This window comes from Cupressus sempervirens, chromosome 10 (assembly GCF_028749045.1).
Source record: "Cupressus sempervirens isolate cs-2001-9-10 chromosome 10, ASM2874904v1, whole genome shotgun sequence".
In the NCBI taxonomy this organism is placed as follows: domain Eukaryota; kingdom Viridiplantae; phylum Streptophyta; class Pinopsida; order Cupressales; family Cupressaceae; genus Cupressus; species Cupressus sempervirens.
This window is the reverse complement of record NC_143127.1, coordinates 495420315-495440147: the sequence shown is the minus strand read 5'-3', so window position 1 is coordinate 495440147 and position 19833 is coordinate 495420315. Positions and strand designations below refer to the sequence as shown.

At 33.8% G+C, this 19833-nt stretch overlaps 1 protein-coding gene across 6 annotated transcripts in view; it reads left to right on the top strand.

The window, feature by feature from the left end:
* The first annotated feature begins 2070 nt into the window (after positions 1-2070).
* GLYR2 (glyoxylate reductase 2) overlaps positions 2071-19833 on the top strand; it is an 86182-nt gene continuing 68419 nt past the window's right edge. For 3 of the 6 annotated variants that reach the window (XM_089803377.1, XM_089803375.1, XM_089803374.1), the window contains exon 1: positions 2071-2429. In XM_089803377.1, the coding sequence (XP_089659503.1) occupies positions 2258-2429 (172 nt within the window). In that variant the 5' untranslated portion in view covers positions 2071-2257. Of the gene's footprint in view, positions 2430-4452; positions 4680-19833 lie in introns of those variants that run through there. The other 3 variants (XM_089803378.1, XM_089803379.1, XM_089803376.1) reach the window with 3 other exon arrangements.

The following is a 19833-nucleotide window of genomic DNA, read 5'->3' as shown; positions in this document are numbered from 1 at the left end:
CCACAAGCTTCTAAGATGCCACCTACACACCTCGATTAATGTAATGACAACTATTTTTTTTATTTTTCTATTTATGCTACCTATGCACCTCGAAAATAAAAATCCTCTTTTCCTTTCTTTTCTCATTTTTCCCTTTTTTTATTTTTAAATTATTTTTCTTCCTATTTTCGTCACTTTCTCTCTCCTCCACAATTTTTTTTAAAAAAAATTTTAAATTCAACATGTCTCCCCTTTATTTAAGATGCTCCTGCATCAACTATCGATATATAGATATTAATTGCGAAATGGATTGTCTCTTATTTTTCTTTACGAAAAAGTATTTAATACCTACCTTCTCTCACCTATTCTCTAATTACAAAGTTCAATGTTGATGTTTCTTTTTTTTTTTTTTGTTCAAAGATTTATTTTACTGTATGGATGATTAATACAATGTTTTTTCCTTTCTCATCGATGATATGGTGAAATCTGGCCTCAATTCCCATCCTTCTAACTTGACAATTAGTTTTTGAAATATTAAGCAACCAAAACAAGGGGGCTGACCTTTACAAAATAAGCTAGCAGATTATCAACAAATTACCAACCATAGAAAGGATCACCCCCAACATACCTTAACACACCAAAAATAACATACAAAAGAGTATAGAAACTATTAGGCATCCTACTAAGATAACCTGTAACCACACTACTAAAAAGTAAAGAGTTTTTAAATAAAGGCAACATTGCCTTAAAACTGACCAAGTCTGAAATCCACCAAAAAAACCAGCAATACATAACCAAAAAGGAGCAAGGCACTAATTAGGCTTTCCATTAGCTTTCCCTTTGAGGAGGATATTCGCCCAATCTTCCACTAGGATCCTGAACAACAACTTGGAGTCCTCCTAGTTTAGATCCTCGTCCTGGCTATTCTTCAACAAATGTAGGGTAGTAGCCGCTGCATGGGTCACATTGATAGTGAACTTTGACAATAGGCCAAACCTATCCTCTAGGACCTACATTTTCTCCCTCAGCTCCTTTACCCCCAAATTTAGAGACTCCACAGTTTCCTCCAGATTACCTCTTGACTTGCCCTTCTCCATGCACACATTGTCAACCTACAAAACCAAAGAGTTAGAAATAATTTTTCCTATAGGAATCACCCGAGCTGGGGAGGACACCGTCATAAGAGAGGGGCCCTTGTCCACCATCTCCAAGAACTAATCCTGCGTGAGGTCCATCATATTCATTGTAAGAGACATAGAGACGTAAGTCACCTCCCTACTCTCCTTTTCCTCCCCTCTTCAACCCGACGCAGAGGAATCTGAAACTTCCACCTCCATATCCATACCGTCCTCCTTTCCCCCTCTATAATTCAACATCTTCTGTTTCATCTGTTGCTTGGGGGGGGGAGTGGGGAGAGGCGTTTCATCAGAATCTGACTCATCCTCCTCTTGTGAGGTAGTGGTTCTCATTTTCTATCTAGTATTCATTTTTGCCAGTCTCCCAAACCTTCTTCTACCCTCTCTGATCTCATTTTCAGAATCCACCAGATCCTTCTCCTTCCCTTTCTCCAAATTCACTCTTTTCCTGAGTGGGGTCTTCTTTCTCTCCTTAGGAGACCTCCTTACTTGACAATTAGTTATTCCCAATTAGTTTGTATTTATAACTTCTGTTTGCATTAATTTAATTTTTGAGTAGAAATGCTTTGAGTCCCTTCTTAGCATTTAAATCATCATTTATTATTATTTTAATGTAATAATTGTTCATGCATGCACACTCATTATTGATTTTTTTTCGTGAATACTATAGCACTTATGTGTAGCAAAGACTTAAGACTTATTTGTAGAAATACAAAATGTTTCATCAGACTTATTATTAACACATTTTCAATCTCTTGGAACGCACATGAACATATAGATGTTAGGTGTTCAATTCTGCAATATTCTTTCTAAATCTAAAAATCTACTATAGACACTATAATTGTTGTATTCAATAACCAGATAAAAATAAAATCTCATTAAATTTTTTTCAAATTCATACTCTTATGTCTTTTATTAGTTGGTTAAAAGTAATATTACACTGGAGTAAATTTCCAACATTGTTGGAGTGCATCAACTAACCCGGCTGCTAAACCCAAACCTTGAAGACTAAATTTAACATAAAACAAAAAGGATAAGGGTTTTAGTTTTTAAATTTATTGAGTGAGCAAAGTAAAAATTGAGAGGAACGACCGTCTCTCCTGACATTATCAAGATAATTGTGGAGGGAAGAGCAAGGATTAATGGCGCGGATACTCGCAGTCTCAAATCCAGTCACTCCCTCCAACTATGGCTGGTCGTTTCGTCCTTTTTTTTTGGATGTAAAGAAGCCACCCAAATGGAGTGGCATTTTTCGTAAACGGTTTTCCGTCTATCCATGCTGCACTGTGAGCTTGTCTGCAGATGGAGTTGTAGGTATTTATTAAATACTACTTAAATTTGATTGAATGGAAGAACTTACCCGTGAAAACTAGTAATTTAAATTTGAGAAGAACTCTAATTACTGTCATGGCTCTTTGTTTTTTGTGATTTAATGAAAATTGAAGGTCAATAAAAGGAAGAGCTGCAGGTTTTGGTTGCAGTCTGGATATCGACCTAATCAAACCATTGTCAAAAAATCATTTTTAATCCGGTATTCTCAACAAGCTAGCAAATATGCCTCCAAACTGTTTGTCTTAATACCAAACATTTAAAGCTGAATTATGTTTTTCTTTGGACAGTTTATTACCTGGGTAGAGATGCTGATCACTTGTCACAGTGCCTTTGTTTTCTCTTCTTTAATCCAACCACTTTCTCTTGGTCCGGTTGGATAGAATCTCCGCGATGGTTTCATAAGGGGGATTTTCAGCCCCTTTTTTTCTGAGGATAAAAACTGGGGTAATGCGGTAAACCACAGTGCAATGTACATTCACTAGCATGACATTACTTATTTCTGCGCATTATATATTTTTCCTTCCGTATTAGTCAAAGGAAATCTGCACTGCAAGCATCAAAATTCTCAAATAGACTATTGCTTGTTATAAATCAAATAGAGTTTATATTATGTGAATTTATTGTGCAATTAAGCTGATACTGGGTATGAAAAAATTGTTAATTTATTTGTTGCTAAATATCGAAGTCAAGTTGCTTTACAAGTCCACTCCACTTTCCGAGCTAAACAAATATATCAACAATCCCTCTTAGCAAGGAAGGAGTTTTGCACAACATTCAACTTTTCTCGGAAGAATACAAGCTTATTCTTTATCAAAGCCTTTGTTGGGATGTTTGCTATTTGTTTGTCCATAGGAATGTACTGTAGTTTCACTATCCCCCTCTCTACTCAATGTGTGATGAAGAAGACCTGCAACCACACCTCCTATCTAGCTTCAAGAGCAATAACAAACTACAAGATTACTTCAAGAGAAATAACTTCAGCCTCACAGTCCTCTTTCTGCTAAGGAAATAGCTTTCAGTGAATATGCACACAAAAACTTGTGCCAAGGAACTCTCTTCCTCTCAATGTGCCAAAGAACTGTTTTCCTCTCAATACTCAAGGAACTCTCTTCCTCTCTATACATCTAGAAAATCTCTTACTCTTGATATATTCGGGAAATCTCTTCCTTTCAATATGTCTAGGAAATCTCTTCCTCTCAATATATCAAGGAACTCTCTTACTCTAAGAAATCTCTTTCATAATGTTTCCAGGAAATCTCTTCCTCGCTCCTTGGAACTGCATCATGCCAACCTTGTGCCACATTGAGGATGACCACCATAGCCACCCTGGAACCTATCCTTACTCAAACATTGGTCAGCATAGCCACAAAAAGATTTGAGACAAATACGAAATATTTTTTCTTATGAAATTTGTGTCATAAGTCTTGGCTTTGTATGTAAGTCTTATATCTCTAAGGCCATGTTAATTTCTCATAACCCTACTACAGATTAATTGCACAATAAACTCACAGAATATAAATTCTATCAGATTTGTAACAATCAATACTTTGGGCTAAACAATAACAAATAATAGCGGAAGCAAAAAGAATAACAAAAACCCATCATGAAGGACAATAACACAGATATACCCAGGAAACCACAGTGTGGGGAAAAACCTGCAAATGTTGGATCTTCTATTAGCCTAACAACCAACTCTCTTTTCAAGATTCCAATACAAGTTTGCTACAATAATCTTAAATATTCAGAGCCCAGTTACTGTACTTAGCTTGCAAGAAAATAATCTTTCCTTGCTTTCTTTGGCTTTAAATCATATATAAAATCACTTTAATTTTATGCAACCTCACAAACATAGAAATAATCTTTTAAAGAATAAAAAAAAGTTGTTGCTAAATATCCAACTCAATTTGCTTTAAAGAAACTTCACTCTATATTCCAAGCTAAACAAATAAATCAATAGAAATATGTGATAGTGGTATGATTGATGTGTAAATTAAATGATATGAAGGAAGATTTGAAGCAATGGCCCCCGTGGAAGCAGGGGATATGGGAACTCCAAAATGAGAAATCCATAAGCTTGCTAATTGCAGCCATTAACATGATGTGATTATACGCACATGCTCATATCAACAACCTTTCAAGGAAGGCAGGGGAACCTACAACTGGTGGGAAGAGCCTTAGCTCTCACTTTTGCAAACATAATGACTTGCTTAGTCCTAACAAGCCTTTCTGCAGGTATGGAACCACTCTGCACCCAATCCTTTAGAGCTGGCAATTCTAAGCTTTTCGAAGCCACTTGTTATTGAAATTAAAGGATGGAAATACTTTATTTTCTTTGTTGAGTTTGTGGACAAAAACCTTAACTTAGGTAGGTTAAGAAATTATTAACCATAGGCATTAAACTGTTGTAGACTTGAAGAAAATTGGCATTACTATAGAAAACAATATCTGATATAAGTCATACTCAGATTTTTCAGTATCTAAAGCAATTTAGTATATTTAATTTTGATGGAATTAGTAAATTCATAGATGCAAAACTTGTCAAAGGCAAAAACTCAGCATGGCTAGAAAAAAAAAAATACTTGGCAACTTAGTTTTTCTTAAATTTGATTAAAAGTGATTCTTTTTAGCTAAATTTTGAGGAGATGCATCCCATGAGTCAATAAATGAGTACATAAAAAAACCAAGCTGAGTTTAGATATATTTTATTGGTTTAAATGCAAATTGAGTGCAAAATGACATCCTCATGTGGAATCTTGATGGTTGGTAGTCTGAACTTGAAGCAAAATTAAAATAGTAAATAGTTTTTGTAAAACTAGAATTAAATACATCTCCCTGTTCCTAGATCTAGTAGAAACTAGGGGAGAGGTAGAACTAGAGTGTCTAGTCCTAGGAGTTTGTTGTTGTTGCACCTCCTTGCTCAATGAGACAAGTTGTGGCTGGACCTCCATCTTGCATGCAGATGTTGCTGGCATTGACAATGAATCCTCATCATCCTCAACCTCTTTAATGTCATCCAATGTGAATCCAAATTCACTTGCCTCCTCCTCAATAGTTTGCCTCTCCAAATCATAGATGTAATGCCCCCTTTTGGGACGACATCGTTTATGATTAGATTAACCTATTATTGGTCCGCATAGGCTAACACTGATGGTTAGAAAATCTTAGTTGGCAATGTCAGAGGCATATTTCCATTCCAGAGGTTAGAAGGGTTCAAGATTGCTTTTTGTTTGGTTCAATTTGGTACACTTACTATTTATAGTAAATGACTATTTTAAGAAAGTCAAGGTTACTATTTATAACAGGGCACTTGAGTGGGCTATGATTGCAAAACCAGTGAGGGATTTACTATTTATAGTAAGTTAGTGGGTTGATAGATAGGGACCTTTACTATTTTTAGTAAGGCAGTTGGGTGCACAATGGACATAATGGTTAACTCCCAGGTTCAAAGGAGACTGAGAAATAATGATTATTTACTGAGTTTTGTAATTTTTAATTAAGCGATTACTTTATCAATAGAGTGCAATCATAAAATAAGGTATTAAAAAACACCTTATGTGCAATAGGGCCATGACTCTCAATTACATACCACTTAAAGTACTGTTACTCAATTTTGACACATGTTCAAATGGAGTACAGCATACATGTTTATCACTTTCAATTTATACTCAAAATTGCAAAAAAGAAGTATTTTTTCATTCATATTGAAATAATAGGTAATGTTTTTGTATTATTCACCATGATGGTACAATTGATATTTACAAGCATGAAATAAAGATGCTGAAAGTGAATCTTTCTCGCATATTTGACCGTGAGAGTAGTTTCTATCTACTGATATATATTCCTACTCTACTAAAATGAATAACATGAAAGGAGTATAAAGAGAGGAAAGGTCATGGGTGTTGAAGTATAGCATCAGTCAAAGTGATATACTCATTACATTGAGTATTTGTATTCATAATTTATATGAACATTGTTTTATGTCTTATATTATTGATAAGAATTATATATATATTCAAGGATGGTATATTATCTTTAAGATAAAATTTATATATATATATAATATATATTATATATGTAATACATTATATATTATTATAATAATATAATAATATATTACATATATGGTTAATATATTAATATTACATATATGCTTAAAGATGAGTTATACATATGGTTATTTATTAACTAATGATGATTAACTGTAGAGACATGTCTCCTCATCTCATATTTATGAGTCTTCAAATCTGCATTTCAAAAATCATCAATCACAATGGCCATGATTATACATTTGCAGAAATGATCCTAGAATTTAACAATGAGCACTAGTCATTGCCTGTAATGACTGGTCAAGTTGTATCCATCTGCTTTCAATTGTTCGCTACCCCGAACCACATCTTCTCCAAGCTTTTCAGCCTTGCATTCAAAATGAAGATATGTTAGATCCAATGGATCCAAGCAATGCCAGTACCTTGCTTCACCTCACATTCACAGTCCTAACATGCTACTCATCTCAGCAAAATAAAGACATACATCAGCAGAGAAAGAGGACAATCACGGAAAACAAAAGATTTAAAGGGACGAGTCATATTTGATTTGAAACTTTTTGTTTTTAATATCAAAAAAAGTCAAACATTAAAGAAACAAGTTGAATAAGCTTGAAACCTTTTGTTTCAGATGGAGCAATAGGGCTGAAAACATCAAGTTGCAGCAAAGAGCAATACAAGCATGCTTAAAAGTGAAAAAGTTACAGGATGAATCAGAAATGAAAAGTAAGATGAACAAATACTAAAGATAAAAATGCAATATCCCCATATTCAGACAGCAAGGACCGATGCAGCTAGTATAAGGTGTTTTTTTCTGGATATTTCAGCAACAAGCAATAATATTTAATTGCAAGATTACATGATCAAAGTATTGCAATACAAATATAAGAAATTGTACGAATGGAAAATGCAACCATCAGAGAAATAACAAGAAAGTCTGAATTTGTTTAAGCATAATACATCTTTTTATGATTTAGCAGCAGTAAGAGAAATATTGCAGGAACACCAACAAGAAAGCTTTGAGCAAACTTAGGAGGTTTACTTAGAGTAACAACGAGGTTCTGTCATAGATTATGTGGTGTTTCAAGATTATGGAGCAAAGGAACAGATGGTTGAGGAAATGAATGGTTTTAAACCTTCTTTGATGGTTGATTTGTCTGTACAAGATGGAGTTCAATATCCTTTTAGAAAGGGGAAATGTACAGTTCCAAAGTCGTCACTTTCAACAAATCCTTAAACTCTAGAGTTCAATGCTTTCATTCATCCTGTCCAGAATTTTTTGAGCACTTTTAAGATTAAACTTCTTCAATGCTTACCAAAAGTGATGCAAGTTTTAGAGCAACAAAAAAGCATCGAGACAAAAGGAAAGTAATAGACATCTATTACATATCAGATTTTAAGATATCTAGAAGTTTTAAAGAAAGGAAGCATTTATGTTTTATCATGTGTAGATATGGAAATACAAACATGGAGCAATCTTATTGTAATAAGGAGCACAAAGATTAAAAAAAAACCATCAGAATGCTATTGAATGCAGATCATGACAAAGAAACAAAACATTTCAAAGATGGAGAAACCCATATCTTTTAGCAACGACAGACTTCATGTATAGTAAATATAACAACAAAAAAATGATAAAAGAACAACTCACGGCATAGAGGAGAAACATGAAATTTGTAACAAAGTCGCAAATGATAGATGTGGAGCCATGTTATCCAAATAGCAGGCATGGATAGTAGAGCTACAGAAAAATCTAAGCATGGAGTAACCGACAGTCACACCTAGCAAGTCTTAGCCGGCCATAACTAGATACATCAATACCCTGATTTACAGAATGCAACCATAGAGCTGTGAAAACTCCAAACAATGGCGGCCAAGAAAGAAGAGTCACGGCTGCTGGTAATACACCTAAACAGAACTGCAATAACAAAACTCGCATGGAGTAACCAAAGCACTCACGAAATGGAAACAAACAACCCAACCATGATGTTATAAGCAGATACCAGTGTCTCACGACAAGAAATATAGAATGCAAGATTATAGAGCAAAGAAGACAAACAGCCAGAGCACTCACGACATGAAAGAGAAGACCCAGTCGAGCAACACTCATGGCTATAAGGAGCCATGAAATAGTAGGAGAAGCTCACGGCATGGAGTTCACATAAATACCCAGCAAATATAATGGCGTCGAAGCGATATCACAAAAGAGAATGAACCAACAGAAAGTCCACGGATAGCAGAGCAAAAATCCAGTTGTTCTCCATTTTCGGCTAGGGTTTTAACCCTATGTTTTTCTCCATTCTTCCAAATGAACATTCAAATGCCAAAACATGACTTTGGTTTTACCTTTTAACAGTCCTTTATTATACTTTATAAATTTTTGGGTTCGCAACATTATAAGGAGGTGTTAAATTATTAATTCAAACGAATGATATAGGATTTAACTTTGGAAATCTATATTATAAGTTTGGTTAATAATTTAATTATTATTATTGCATTTTGTAAGCAAATTGTAAAAATAATAATTATTAGTTGATAAATTATTAATCAACTAGTTAATAATAATAAGTTAAAATGCAATAAATAATAAATAATGGTAAAGGCAAAGCTATTTTTAGACTAAGTGTTGAAGAGAGGGATTTGCATGCTTAAATTTCAGTTACCATTTTTAGACTTGTAGGTCAGACTCATGACTTTGGAGTCAATTATGGAGCGGTTTTTTGCATTTATAGAGTCTTCTTGGACTTGTCTACATGCATGTTTGGTCAAGGCACAATTTGGAGTGCATGAGGCATGTTTTTGGAGCTGTTAGACTATTTTTATAAAAGTTTTCTCTAGATTTTGACCTCACTTCCTGATTTTGTGGGAAGGTGGTGTTGTTTCGTTATTGTTAAATACCCCTCTTGTTTATAGAGAAGGGGTTCAGATTTTGAGAGGAGAAAGGTGTGCATGTGATATTCGTCTTTGGCATCTTTTTCTCTATTTTTCTTAGCTTTATGTAGAGATATTGTTATTTGGGCCTTTGATTGTAATACAGTTTTCATTGGATTCAGCTTTTGGAGTAAAGGATTTGGTTGTATGATTTGTGGTGATTGATGTTATTCGGTTGTGTTTTATTGATAAACCTTTTGGGTAATGTCTCGTTTTGCATCTTCCATATCTGTTATTTGTTATTCATAGGTTTTGAGTTGTGTTTCCTTGGTGATATATTCGATTGTGATTGATTTCCTTTTGTATGTTCATATTTTAACCTTCTGTTAAAATATTTATGTGGATTAACAATGCTTTCAAGTTGTGTTTTTGTGATTATTTGTTGAAATCTTTCATTGTGTTATGAGTATAACAGTAATTCGCATTATCAATTTTGGTGTATCACCTTAGTTTTTATCATTTAGGTTTTCCATTTTCAAAGTTTACCACTTTACCCTTTTCCATACAAATTTCATGTCTTCATTAGCATAGGTGAGATATTAGATATATTAGATAGGAATTGGCCTAGAATCTAGAGGTTCAATCAGGTCATAGGTTACCCACAACCTTTGGTTGATCCAATGTTTCTCCAAAGTCACTGAGGGTTTCAGGACTTAAAGCAATTAGGGTGCAGATTTTGGAGATGACAGTTTTTGCCAAAAATGTTACTTATTTTTCACACATGTTCAAATGAAGTACAACATACATGTTTATCACTTTTAATTTGTACTCAAAATTGCAAAAAAGAAGTATTTTTTCATTCACACTGAAATAATAGATAATGTTTTTGTATTATTCACCATGATGGTACAATCAATATTTACAAGCGTGAAATAAAGATGCTGAAAGTGAATTTCTCTCACATATTTGACCGTGAGAGTAGTCTCTATCTACTGTTATATATTCCTACTCTACTAAAATGAATAACATGAAAGGAGTATAAAGAGAGGAAAGGTCATGGGCACCAATCATTGCTTGTAATGACTGGTCGAGTTGTATCCATTTCCATCTGTTCGCTTCTCCGAACCACATCTTCTCCAAGCTTTCCAACCCTGCATTCAATAGGAAGATATGTTAGATCCAATGGATCTAAGCAATGCTAGTACATCACTTCACCTCATATTCATAGTCCTAACATGCTACTCATCTCAACAAAGTAAAGACATACATCAGCAGAGAAAGAGGACAATCACAGAAAACAAAAGCATTAAAGGGACGAGTCATATTTGATTTGAAACCTTTTGTTTTTAATATCAGAAAAAGTCAAACATTAAAGAGACAAGTCAAATAGGCTTGAAACCTTTTGTTTCAGATGGAGCAATAGGGTTGAAAACATCAAGTTGCAGCAAAGAGCAATACAAGCATGCTTAAAAGTGAAAAAGCTACAGGATGAATCAGAAATGAAAAGTAAGATGAGCAAATACCAAAGATAAAAATGCAATATCTCCATATTCAGACAGCAAGGAATGATGCAGCTAGTATAAGGTGTTTTATTCTGGATATTTCAGCAACAAGCAATAATATTTAATTGCAAGATTACATGATCAAAGTATTGCAATACAAATATAAGAAATGGTATGAATGGAAAATGCAGCCATCAAAGAAATAACAAGAAAGTCTGAAATTGTTTAAGCATAATACATCTTTTTATGATTTAGCAGCAGTAAGAGAAATATTGCAGGAATAACAGCAAGAAAGCGTTGAGCAAACTTAGGAGGTTTACTTAAAGTAACAATGAGGTACTATCATAGATAATGTGGTGTTTAAAGATTATGGAACAAAGGAATAGATGGTTGAGGAAATGAATGGTTTTAAACTTTGTTTGATGGTTGATTTGTCTCTACAAGATGGAGTTCAGTATCCTTTTAGAAAGGGGAAACGCACAGTTCCAAAGTTGTCACTTTCAGCAAATCCTTAAACCTTAGGGTTGAATGCTTTCATTCATCCTGTCCAGAATTTTTTAAGCATTTTAAAGAAAAAACTTCTTCAATGCTCCCCAGAAGTGATGCAAGTTTCAGAGCAACAAAAAAGCATTGAGACAAAAGGAAAATAATAAACATCTATTACATATCAGATTTTAAGATATATCTGGAAGTTTTAAAGAAAGGAAGCATATATGTTTTATCATGTGTAGATATAGAAATACAAATATGGAGCAATCTTACTGTAATAAGGAACACAAAGATTAAAAAAAAAAACATTAGAATGCTACTGAATGCAGATCATCACAAAGAAACAAAACATTTCAAAGATGGAGAAACCCATTTCTTTTAGCAACAAATTACTTCATGTGTAGTAAATATAACAGCAGAAAAATGATAAAAGAACAACTCACGACATAGAGGAGAAACATGAAATCTGTAACAAAGTCGCAAACAGCAGATGTGGAGCCATGGTATCCAAATAGCAAGCACAGATAGTAGAGCTACAACAGAATCTTAGCATGGAGTAACCAGCAGTCACACCCAGCAAATCTTAGCCGGCCATGGCTAGATACATCAATACCCAGATTTACAGAATGCAACATACAGCTGTGAAAACTCCAAACAATGGCGGCCAAGAAAGAAGAGTCACGGCTGCTGATAATACACTTAACCAGAATTGCAATAACAAAACTCACATGGAGTAACCAAAGCACTCATGAAATTGAAACAAACAACCCAACGATGACGTTATAAGCAGATACTGGTGTCTCACGGCAAGAAATACTGAATGCAAGATTATAGAGCAAAGAACACAAATAGCCAGAGCACTCACGGCATGAAAGAGAAGACCCAGTCGAGTAGCACTCATGGCTACAAGGAGCCACAAAATAGCAGGAGAAGCTCATGGCATGGAGCTCACATAACTGCCCAGCAGATATAATGGCGTCCAAGCGATATCACAAAAAAGAATGAACCAATAGAAAGTCCATGGATAGTAGAGCAAAAATCCAGTTCTCCATTTTTGGCTAGGGTTTTAACTCTATGTTTTTCTCCAGTCTTCCAAATGAGCATTCAAATGCCAAAACATGACTTTTGTTTTACCTTTTAACACTCATTTATTATGCTTTATAAAATTTCAGGGCCGCAACATTATAAGGAGGTGTTAAATTATTAATTGAAACTAATGATATAGGATTTAACTTTGGAAATCTATGTTTTAAGTTTGGTTAATAATTTAATTATTATTATTGCATTTTGAAAGCAAATTGTAAAAAAATATTATTATTAGTTGATAAATTATTAATCAACTAGTTAATAATAATAAGTTAAAATGCAATAAATAATAAATAATGGTAAAGGCAAAGCTATTTTTAGATTAAGTGTTGAAGAGAGGGATTTGCATGCTTAAATTTCAGTTGCTATTTTTAGATTCGCAAATCAGACTCATGACTTTGGAGTCAATTATGGAGTGGTTTTTGGCATTTGTAGAGTCTTCTTGGACTTGTCTACATGCATGTTTGGTCAAGGCACAGTTTGGAGTGCATGAGGCATGTTTTTAGAGCTATTGTTATAAACTGTTTTCTCTAGATCTTGACCCTCACTTCTTGATTTTGTGGGAAGGTGGTGTTGTTTTGTTATTGTTATATACCCCTCTTGTCTATAGAGAAGGGGTCAGATTTTGAGAGGAGAAAGGTGTGCTTGTGATATTCATCCTTGGCATCATTTTCTTGATTTTTCTGAGCTATTATGCAGAGATATTGTTATTTGGGCCTTTGATCTTAATACAGTTTTCATTGGATTCAAGTTTTGGAGTAAAGGATTTGGTTGTATGCTTTGTGGTGATTGATATTATTCAGTTGTGTTTTATCGATAAACCTTTTGGGTAATGTCTGTTTTTGCATCTTCCATATTTGTTATTTGTTATTCATAGGTTTTGAGTTGTGTTTCCTTGGTGATATATTTGATTGTGATTGATTTCCTTTTGTATGTTCATATTTTAACCTTCTGTTAAAATATTTATGTGGATTAATAGTGCTTTCAAGTTGTGTTTTCGTGATTATCTGTTCAAATCTTATATTGTGTTATGAGTATAATAGTAATTCGCATTATCAATTTTGGTGTTTCACCTTAGTTTTTATCATTTAGGTTTTCCATTTTCAAAGTTTACCTCTTTGCCCTTTTCCATACAAATTTCATGTCTTCATTAGCATAGGTGAGATAGTAGATATATCAGATAGGAATCGACCTAGAATCTGGAGGTGTAATCAGGTCATAGGTTACCCACAACCTTTGGTTGATCCAATGTTTCTCCAAATTTCAGGGTTTTAGGACTTAAAGCAATTAGGGTGTAGATTTTGGAGATAACAAGTACATTATTAATTGCATAACAATGAGCGCCCAAGTGGAGGAGAATTAGGAGATAATATAAGTTTTTATTAAAAGCTTGAAAGTGGATTTAAATGCTATTAAGGAGATTGGAATTATAAAAAGGTCTCAAAAAGCAAATAGATTAATAATTTTTGATGATATTTGAAATGCTTTATGGAGTTCTTGGTTGGAGAAGGAATCGGCCAGGGTTTCAACCATATTTAATCATTGGGAATGGAAACTCTCATTGATTCCAGCTATTAGAAGTTATGAAAAATCAGCTGAAGATTGCTTAAAGGGTTGGCTACATACAACGGTCATATTTGAGCATAATTGGTGAAGTTTTGAAGATTTTGGACTTAGGGTTTGACTACGTGTTTGAAAGTTTATCAAATAAACATATTATTGTTGCAATTATAAATCAGATTAGAAACATTTGTTTGTTGAAGAATTCATGTACGGCTAATATTCATCTTTTCAAATGGTTTCAAGGCATGTATTACCAATTTACTTGTGAGCTCATTAATTTTAACTCCTAGATTTTTTTTTAGGTATTGATGTTTAGATAATAATGATTATTTAATGAACTGAGTCGTCATTATATTGTCAAAATTCTAAGTATTCAAGCTGGTATAAAAATTTGAAAATCGCCTATTTATTTTCAATGTAATTTCAGTTTTGAGTTGGAAATAATATTATTGCAATGTCATATCAAACATTGCAAATGTACCACATTCATTCACCAAAACAAGCACAAACATGACATAAAATTTGTATTAAAATAGAATCCGGTTGAAGAGGGTTCTTACAATAAATGTCATCCTCATTGTCCAATCTTTGCAAGGACCTATATCATTGAAACCAGTTGGACCACTTCATAGTTCCTCTACTTTGTGTGCAAGCGAAGATTTTATTGCACAAAGACAAGGTCATTAAGACATTTATGAGCTAACTTATGCTCTTCTTTTTGTGGATAGCCTTAGACAAGCTCTAGTTGCACTCACAATTGGATGAAATATAAATCTTCACTCATCGCAAAATTTCTGTAAATGACCACATCGAAGGTTGGGAGGGTGTTTTTTCACTAGAGGAGCAACATAAATCGGCCAAAATGAAAATAGAATGAGTGTTTTTTGCATCCTAAGCATTATATTCTTCTTTTGCCAAGTTTTTTCCAAAAGCTCAATGAGTTCTTGTGGCATGTTAATTGCGTAAATAACTGCAATTTTTTTAGTATTTTGCAAGTATTTCATTTGTGATTATATCAAGAAGTAATAGAACAAGAACTCTTATTAATAATTAATTTTGCAAGTTTATATTCTGTGCTAGGGCTTGAAACTCAAGCAATTGAAAGGGGGACATAGCGATTGGTATTAGAGTTGTGATTTTTCCGGCCTACAAGTTAAAGAACATGTTGGATGCATTTCAGTTGTAGAGACTTGAAATTCTACAAGAAAGGTAGAGATAAGGATTTCATAAAGGTCCAATACAATATTTTTCATTTCTTACAAAAAGAGAAGGGCACAAATTTTGTCCAATAATTATTGATGAAGATATTGAAGGACACAGAAAGGCACAAGCTTAAGGCTTCCAAAACTTTTGACAAATATCAAAGGTTGCTCGATGATTCCAAACTCCAAAGTTAGTGTTCATTTTGATGAGTACTTGGAGGCACCCGAGAACCATCTTCCTAACAAATGAGGCCTATATGAATGCACGAGGAAAATGGCCTTAGAGGAGATCAAGGAGTAAGATCCAAAAGGATAATTTTTGATAGAATAATACAAACTTTAAAATAGAATTAGAATCAAGAGAAGTTGGTAAAACCAAGAAAAAAGGGCCTAAACTGGAGTTGCAAGAAAATGAATAGTCTTGTTGGTTCCCAAAACCGCAGATTGGAATCTTATGAGCCTTGCTTGCTCGATGCTGGGATATCCAACTGGTTATGGCCAACTTGACGGGATTGATTGGTGTGATCAAAATCCCTTGCACTTCTGGCTCTGCAAAACCAAGGCGGGTGTGCCTAATCTTGGACAAAACACTTAGATCCAAGACGCTTATAGCAAATTGATTAGAATGCATATGTGATAAAAGTCTTCCTAATGGCAAGAATTATAGAAAAACTTTAAACTTGAAAATTATGAATTAATAAATAAATGTGATAATGTTTTAAATAAAGAATGAATGCAAGAAATGAATATATTAATTCCTCAATGGAAAGAAATGAAATAGTTGCCAACATATGGATTATGAATCAAGAGTAAAAGACTAGTGCTTAATTAAATTTGCAATCAGAGTCAATATTATAAGTTGGAACGTACAACTTTATAAAGTTCAATGTATTTAAACTATAAATAATTTTAATAGATCAATTATATGAACGCAATTTTAAATTAGTCTAGGATGCACTTTAACTCCTACGATATGGAAACAATTAAATATTTCACAATATCTATGACATAAATACGGAAACAATTAAATATTTCACAATATCTATGTTTATCAAGCTTAAAATGCAATAATGACCCAATCCACTTATCAAAATTTTAAAAATATTTATAGAAAATAAATAAAAATATTTATAAAGGACGCAACTTAATAATAATTTAAAACTCCAAAATTTAAAATAACTAATTATGCTGGAATAAAATCGCAATAAACACACTCCTTACAAATGATCTACCTACTGCATTTCAATTCCGGGATTGCATATAAATTTGCTCGGTAATTCAATCCATGGGCTTTGTTCAAGAATTCATTTCTTTGCCAATCGGAAAATATAATACATCATAAGTGCATCATAATATATAAAATTTTAAAATATGAATGTGAATTGTATCTTAAAAATCCCCTATTTATAATTTTGCATAGGATTTGGGGTGCCTCTTCAAAACATCATGCCCCTTCATAATGAATAACCGGTCCTTGATAATAATGGAAGTTTACTAATTTTTTCTTTATAAAGTAAACAAATAAATAAGCTGCATCATTTCATGGCAATCTTTCCGAAATCAAAAGTTTCAATTAAGTGTCATCGCATCTAAAGCTTTGTCTTCATCTTTTGTGAGTGGCCTTCCATTCTTTCTTCTATGCCCGGGCTCACAAATATTCTTCTGACTTTTTATGCTTACTCACTCCTGCTGCACGCATGTTCATGGCACATGGAAGAATTTCACGGCAACGAGAGGGCTCCTTCAACTGAGATTACCTCTATGTATAATTGTCGTGAATGAGAAGATGATTTCCGATTATGACACTGGGGTTTCCTTCCTGCCAGTTCATACAATGCCTTCCCTTCTCGCACATGGTTCCTTGGAATTTTTCCTTGTGACAGATGTCAAGCCTTCTTGTGGAAACTCTTTTCATTATACATGCATATGTCCAGACCTGCAAAAACAAAAGGCATCGTTAGATACAAGTCACTACAGAACACCCACCTATGATTAACGAATACGACTCATGGCCTCTATTCCATTTCTATGCTTGGAAATTGATCTTGACGCATGCCATCTGGAAACATTCACATGCCAGACTCCATCATTCCAGCATGCATTCTCCTGATAATATTTCATCTCTCCATGTTATCATGTAGTCTGATGCTTACTTGGTCTGTTCGTTCCAATTCATATTGTCTTGATATAATAGCTTGCATGGCATATTCCTGCAAATGAGCATTTTCTACTTCTTGTAGTATATCAGAGAGCCATTAACGGAGCATATAAATTGTTCCGGATTTATTCCAACCATGGTTAAACACATTCGACAAGCGCACTTCACCCTATTTTGCTCTAACCTTAGATGCAGTGGCATAATGTCCAATATCATTCCTTTTCTGAGATCACCAGCCGTGCCATTGAAATCAAAGAAGTTGATGAAGACACCAGTAATCTGCTGCTCCAGAATCAAGAACTTCAACTGAAGTGAATGATGACATAGCTTTATATGTATTCAGCAGGACATAGTAAAGAGTTGGAAGTGTCATTCTTTTGTCTGATTTCTTAGACCCCATTCTGCAATTTCCTATGTCTTCTCGCTACCACTGTATTATATGAGAACACATTTCTTTTGAAGACTTTTCTGAAAAGCTTAGCTGTTTTGTTTATGATTCCAGATTGTGTATGCGTTTTGTGTTTAACATTATTTTGCTTGTCATTACTGAGATTCTTTATACATTCTCATTCTGGGCAAATATGATTCAGTGTTAGCTCTTTCTTTTAGTTGATGCCTCATCCATTATATATCTGCACAAGCCATATGATAGTAAACATCATACTCTCCTACAGACATAGGAAAGACTTATCTTGATATATTCCTTTGCAATTTGGTTAACTTTGTGGGATCATTAAGTAGGGTGAATCATCATCTTCAAAGTCTACTCATTCTATTTGAGGAAATGGCGAGGACTTTGTTTCAAATACCAGAAGGTGCTACTTGAAGATCTAGCCAACCTCATCTGCAGAATAACATACAATCCGAGTAATGTAATTGTAGAAAGCTGATACCATTACATTTAACTTATACAAAATAGTGCTGTGAAGTCATGGAAATGAGACATGAGGACAAAGGAAAAGATTATCATAAGTAATCAAATATGAAGATTAGTCTAGTGGCAACATGTTAATGATCCAAAAAGGTAATGCTGATAAAGAACAGAGATAAATAATGGAGGTCTTAATCTTGTAAAAATTTGAGCTCCATCAAGTCTAATGAGTAAGAACACGACAAACCCAATAAAAAAGAGTTGAAGATAAAGAGTCTTGGGAAGGAGGTTTTATTGGTTTATAGTGATGGCATGCACCACCAAAACATCAATGAAGGGAAGATAAAAGGGGTTCCACTTGTTGGATGAGAAGAGTTCAAGTTGAAGGAATATGCACCAAATCATGCCTATCTCTTAAACTTTCCCATGGTGACTCATTGATTTTTTTTGAAAAGAGCGTTGCAGATGTATAAGAAAATGAGATGGACTTTTTGATGAGCTCAACTTTGGAAGTTTTGGGTCACAAAAAATGAAGGGTTTTAACGAAATCTCAACAAACTTTTGTCACTTCGGAAAATATGCAAAGAGGGGTGAAGGGATACAACTTGCTGTGTAGGGCATGTGGACTCTTTGTTTCCAGTTCCAAACCATTTGAGCACATGGGGTCCTAGTGAACTGTTGGGGATTGTGGATGAAAGCCATGAAGATCAAAAGAAATACATTAATGAGAACCTTTCTAAATTGGACCGAGAAGAAATGACAAGCTTAAGACTATACAAGGGTATGTAGAAAAAAAGTAAGTTTAGATGCATTTAGAAACTCAAAGAAAAGAAATCATGGATATAAGAGTTATACTACAAGGTTATATGAATCGTCAAGCAAAATTGTTTAAAGCCAAGAAAGACAAAGTTGTTCAACAAGATTTAGCATCAAACATTTAATTAACTAAACATATTGCATCACTGAGAGATTCATAATATTTCTTAAATTTGATTTGGCATCAGGCGTTTTCAAAATATTTAGTCAAGAGAAGAAATTCTAAGAATATCCTACTATGTGGTTGCTTCAGGACAAACAAGTTTGGGAAGGGCAAACTGTAATACTTTCTTACTTTAAATAAGGCTATCATAATAACAAATGATGTCAAGAAATTATAATTTTTTAATATTAAAAAATAAAGTATAAATTATAATATAATTTCAAAAAGTATAAAACAATTTTATTTGATCAAGAGTCAAGGGGCATGTGAAGAATCAGAACCACTGAAGGAAAAAGATATATAAGACAAACTAAACAAGGAGAAGCAAGAACTTTATGAAGAAATATTTTTTATTTATTTGATAATTACTCCTTTCAAGCATTAATTCAATTAACTTTAGGACAAAACTCCACATGGCAGAAATTGAAGCACGAGAACCCTTTTATTTTCCTTGCTGAGTTTGTGGATGAAAGCCCTTGACTGAGACAGATTAAGGAATAATTTATAAAAGGCATTAAACTGCTGCAGGCTTGAGAACAATTGATGATACTAAGAAATACTACCTGATATAAGTTTGGGAAGACTTCCAAGCATCCAAAGTAATTTAATAAATTTGAATTTG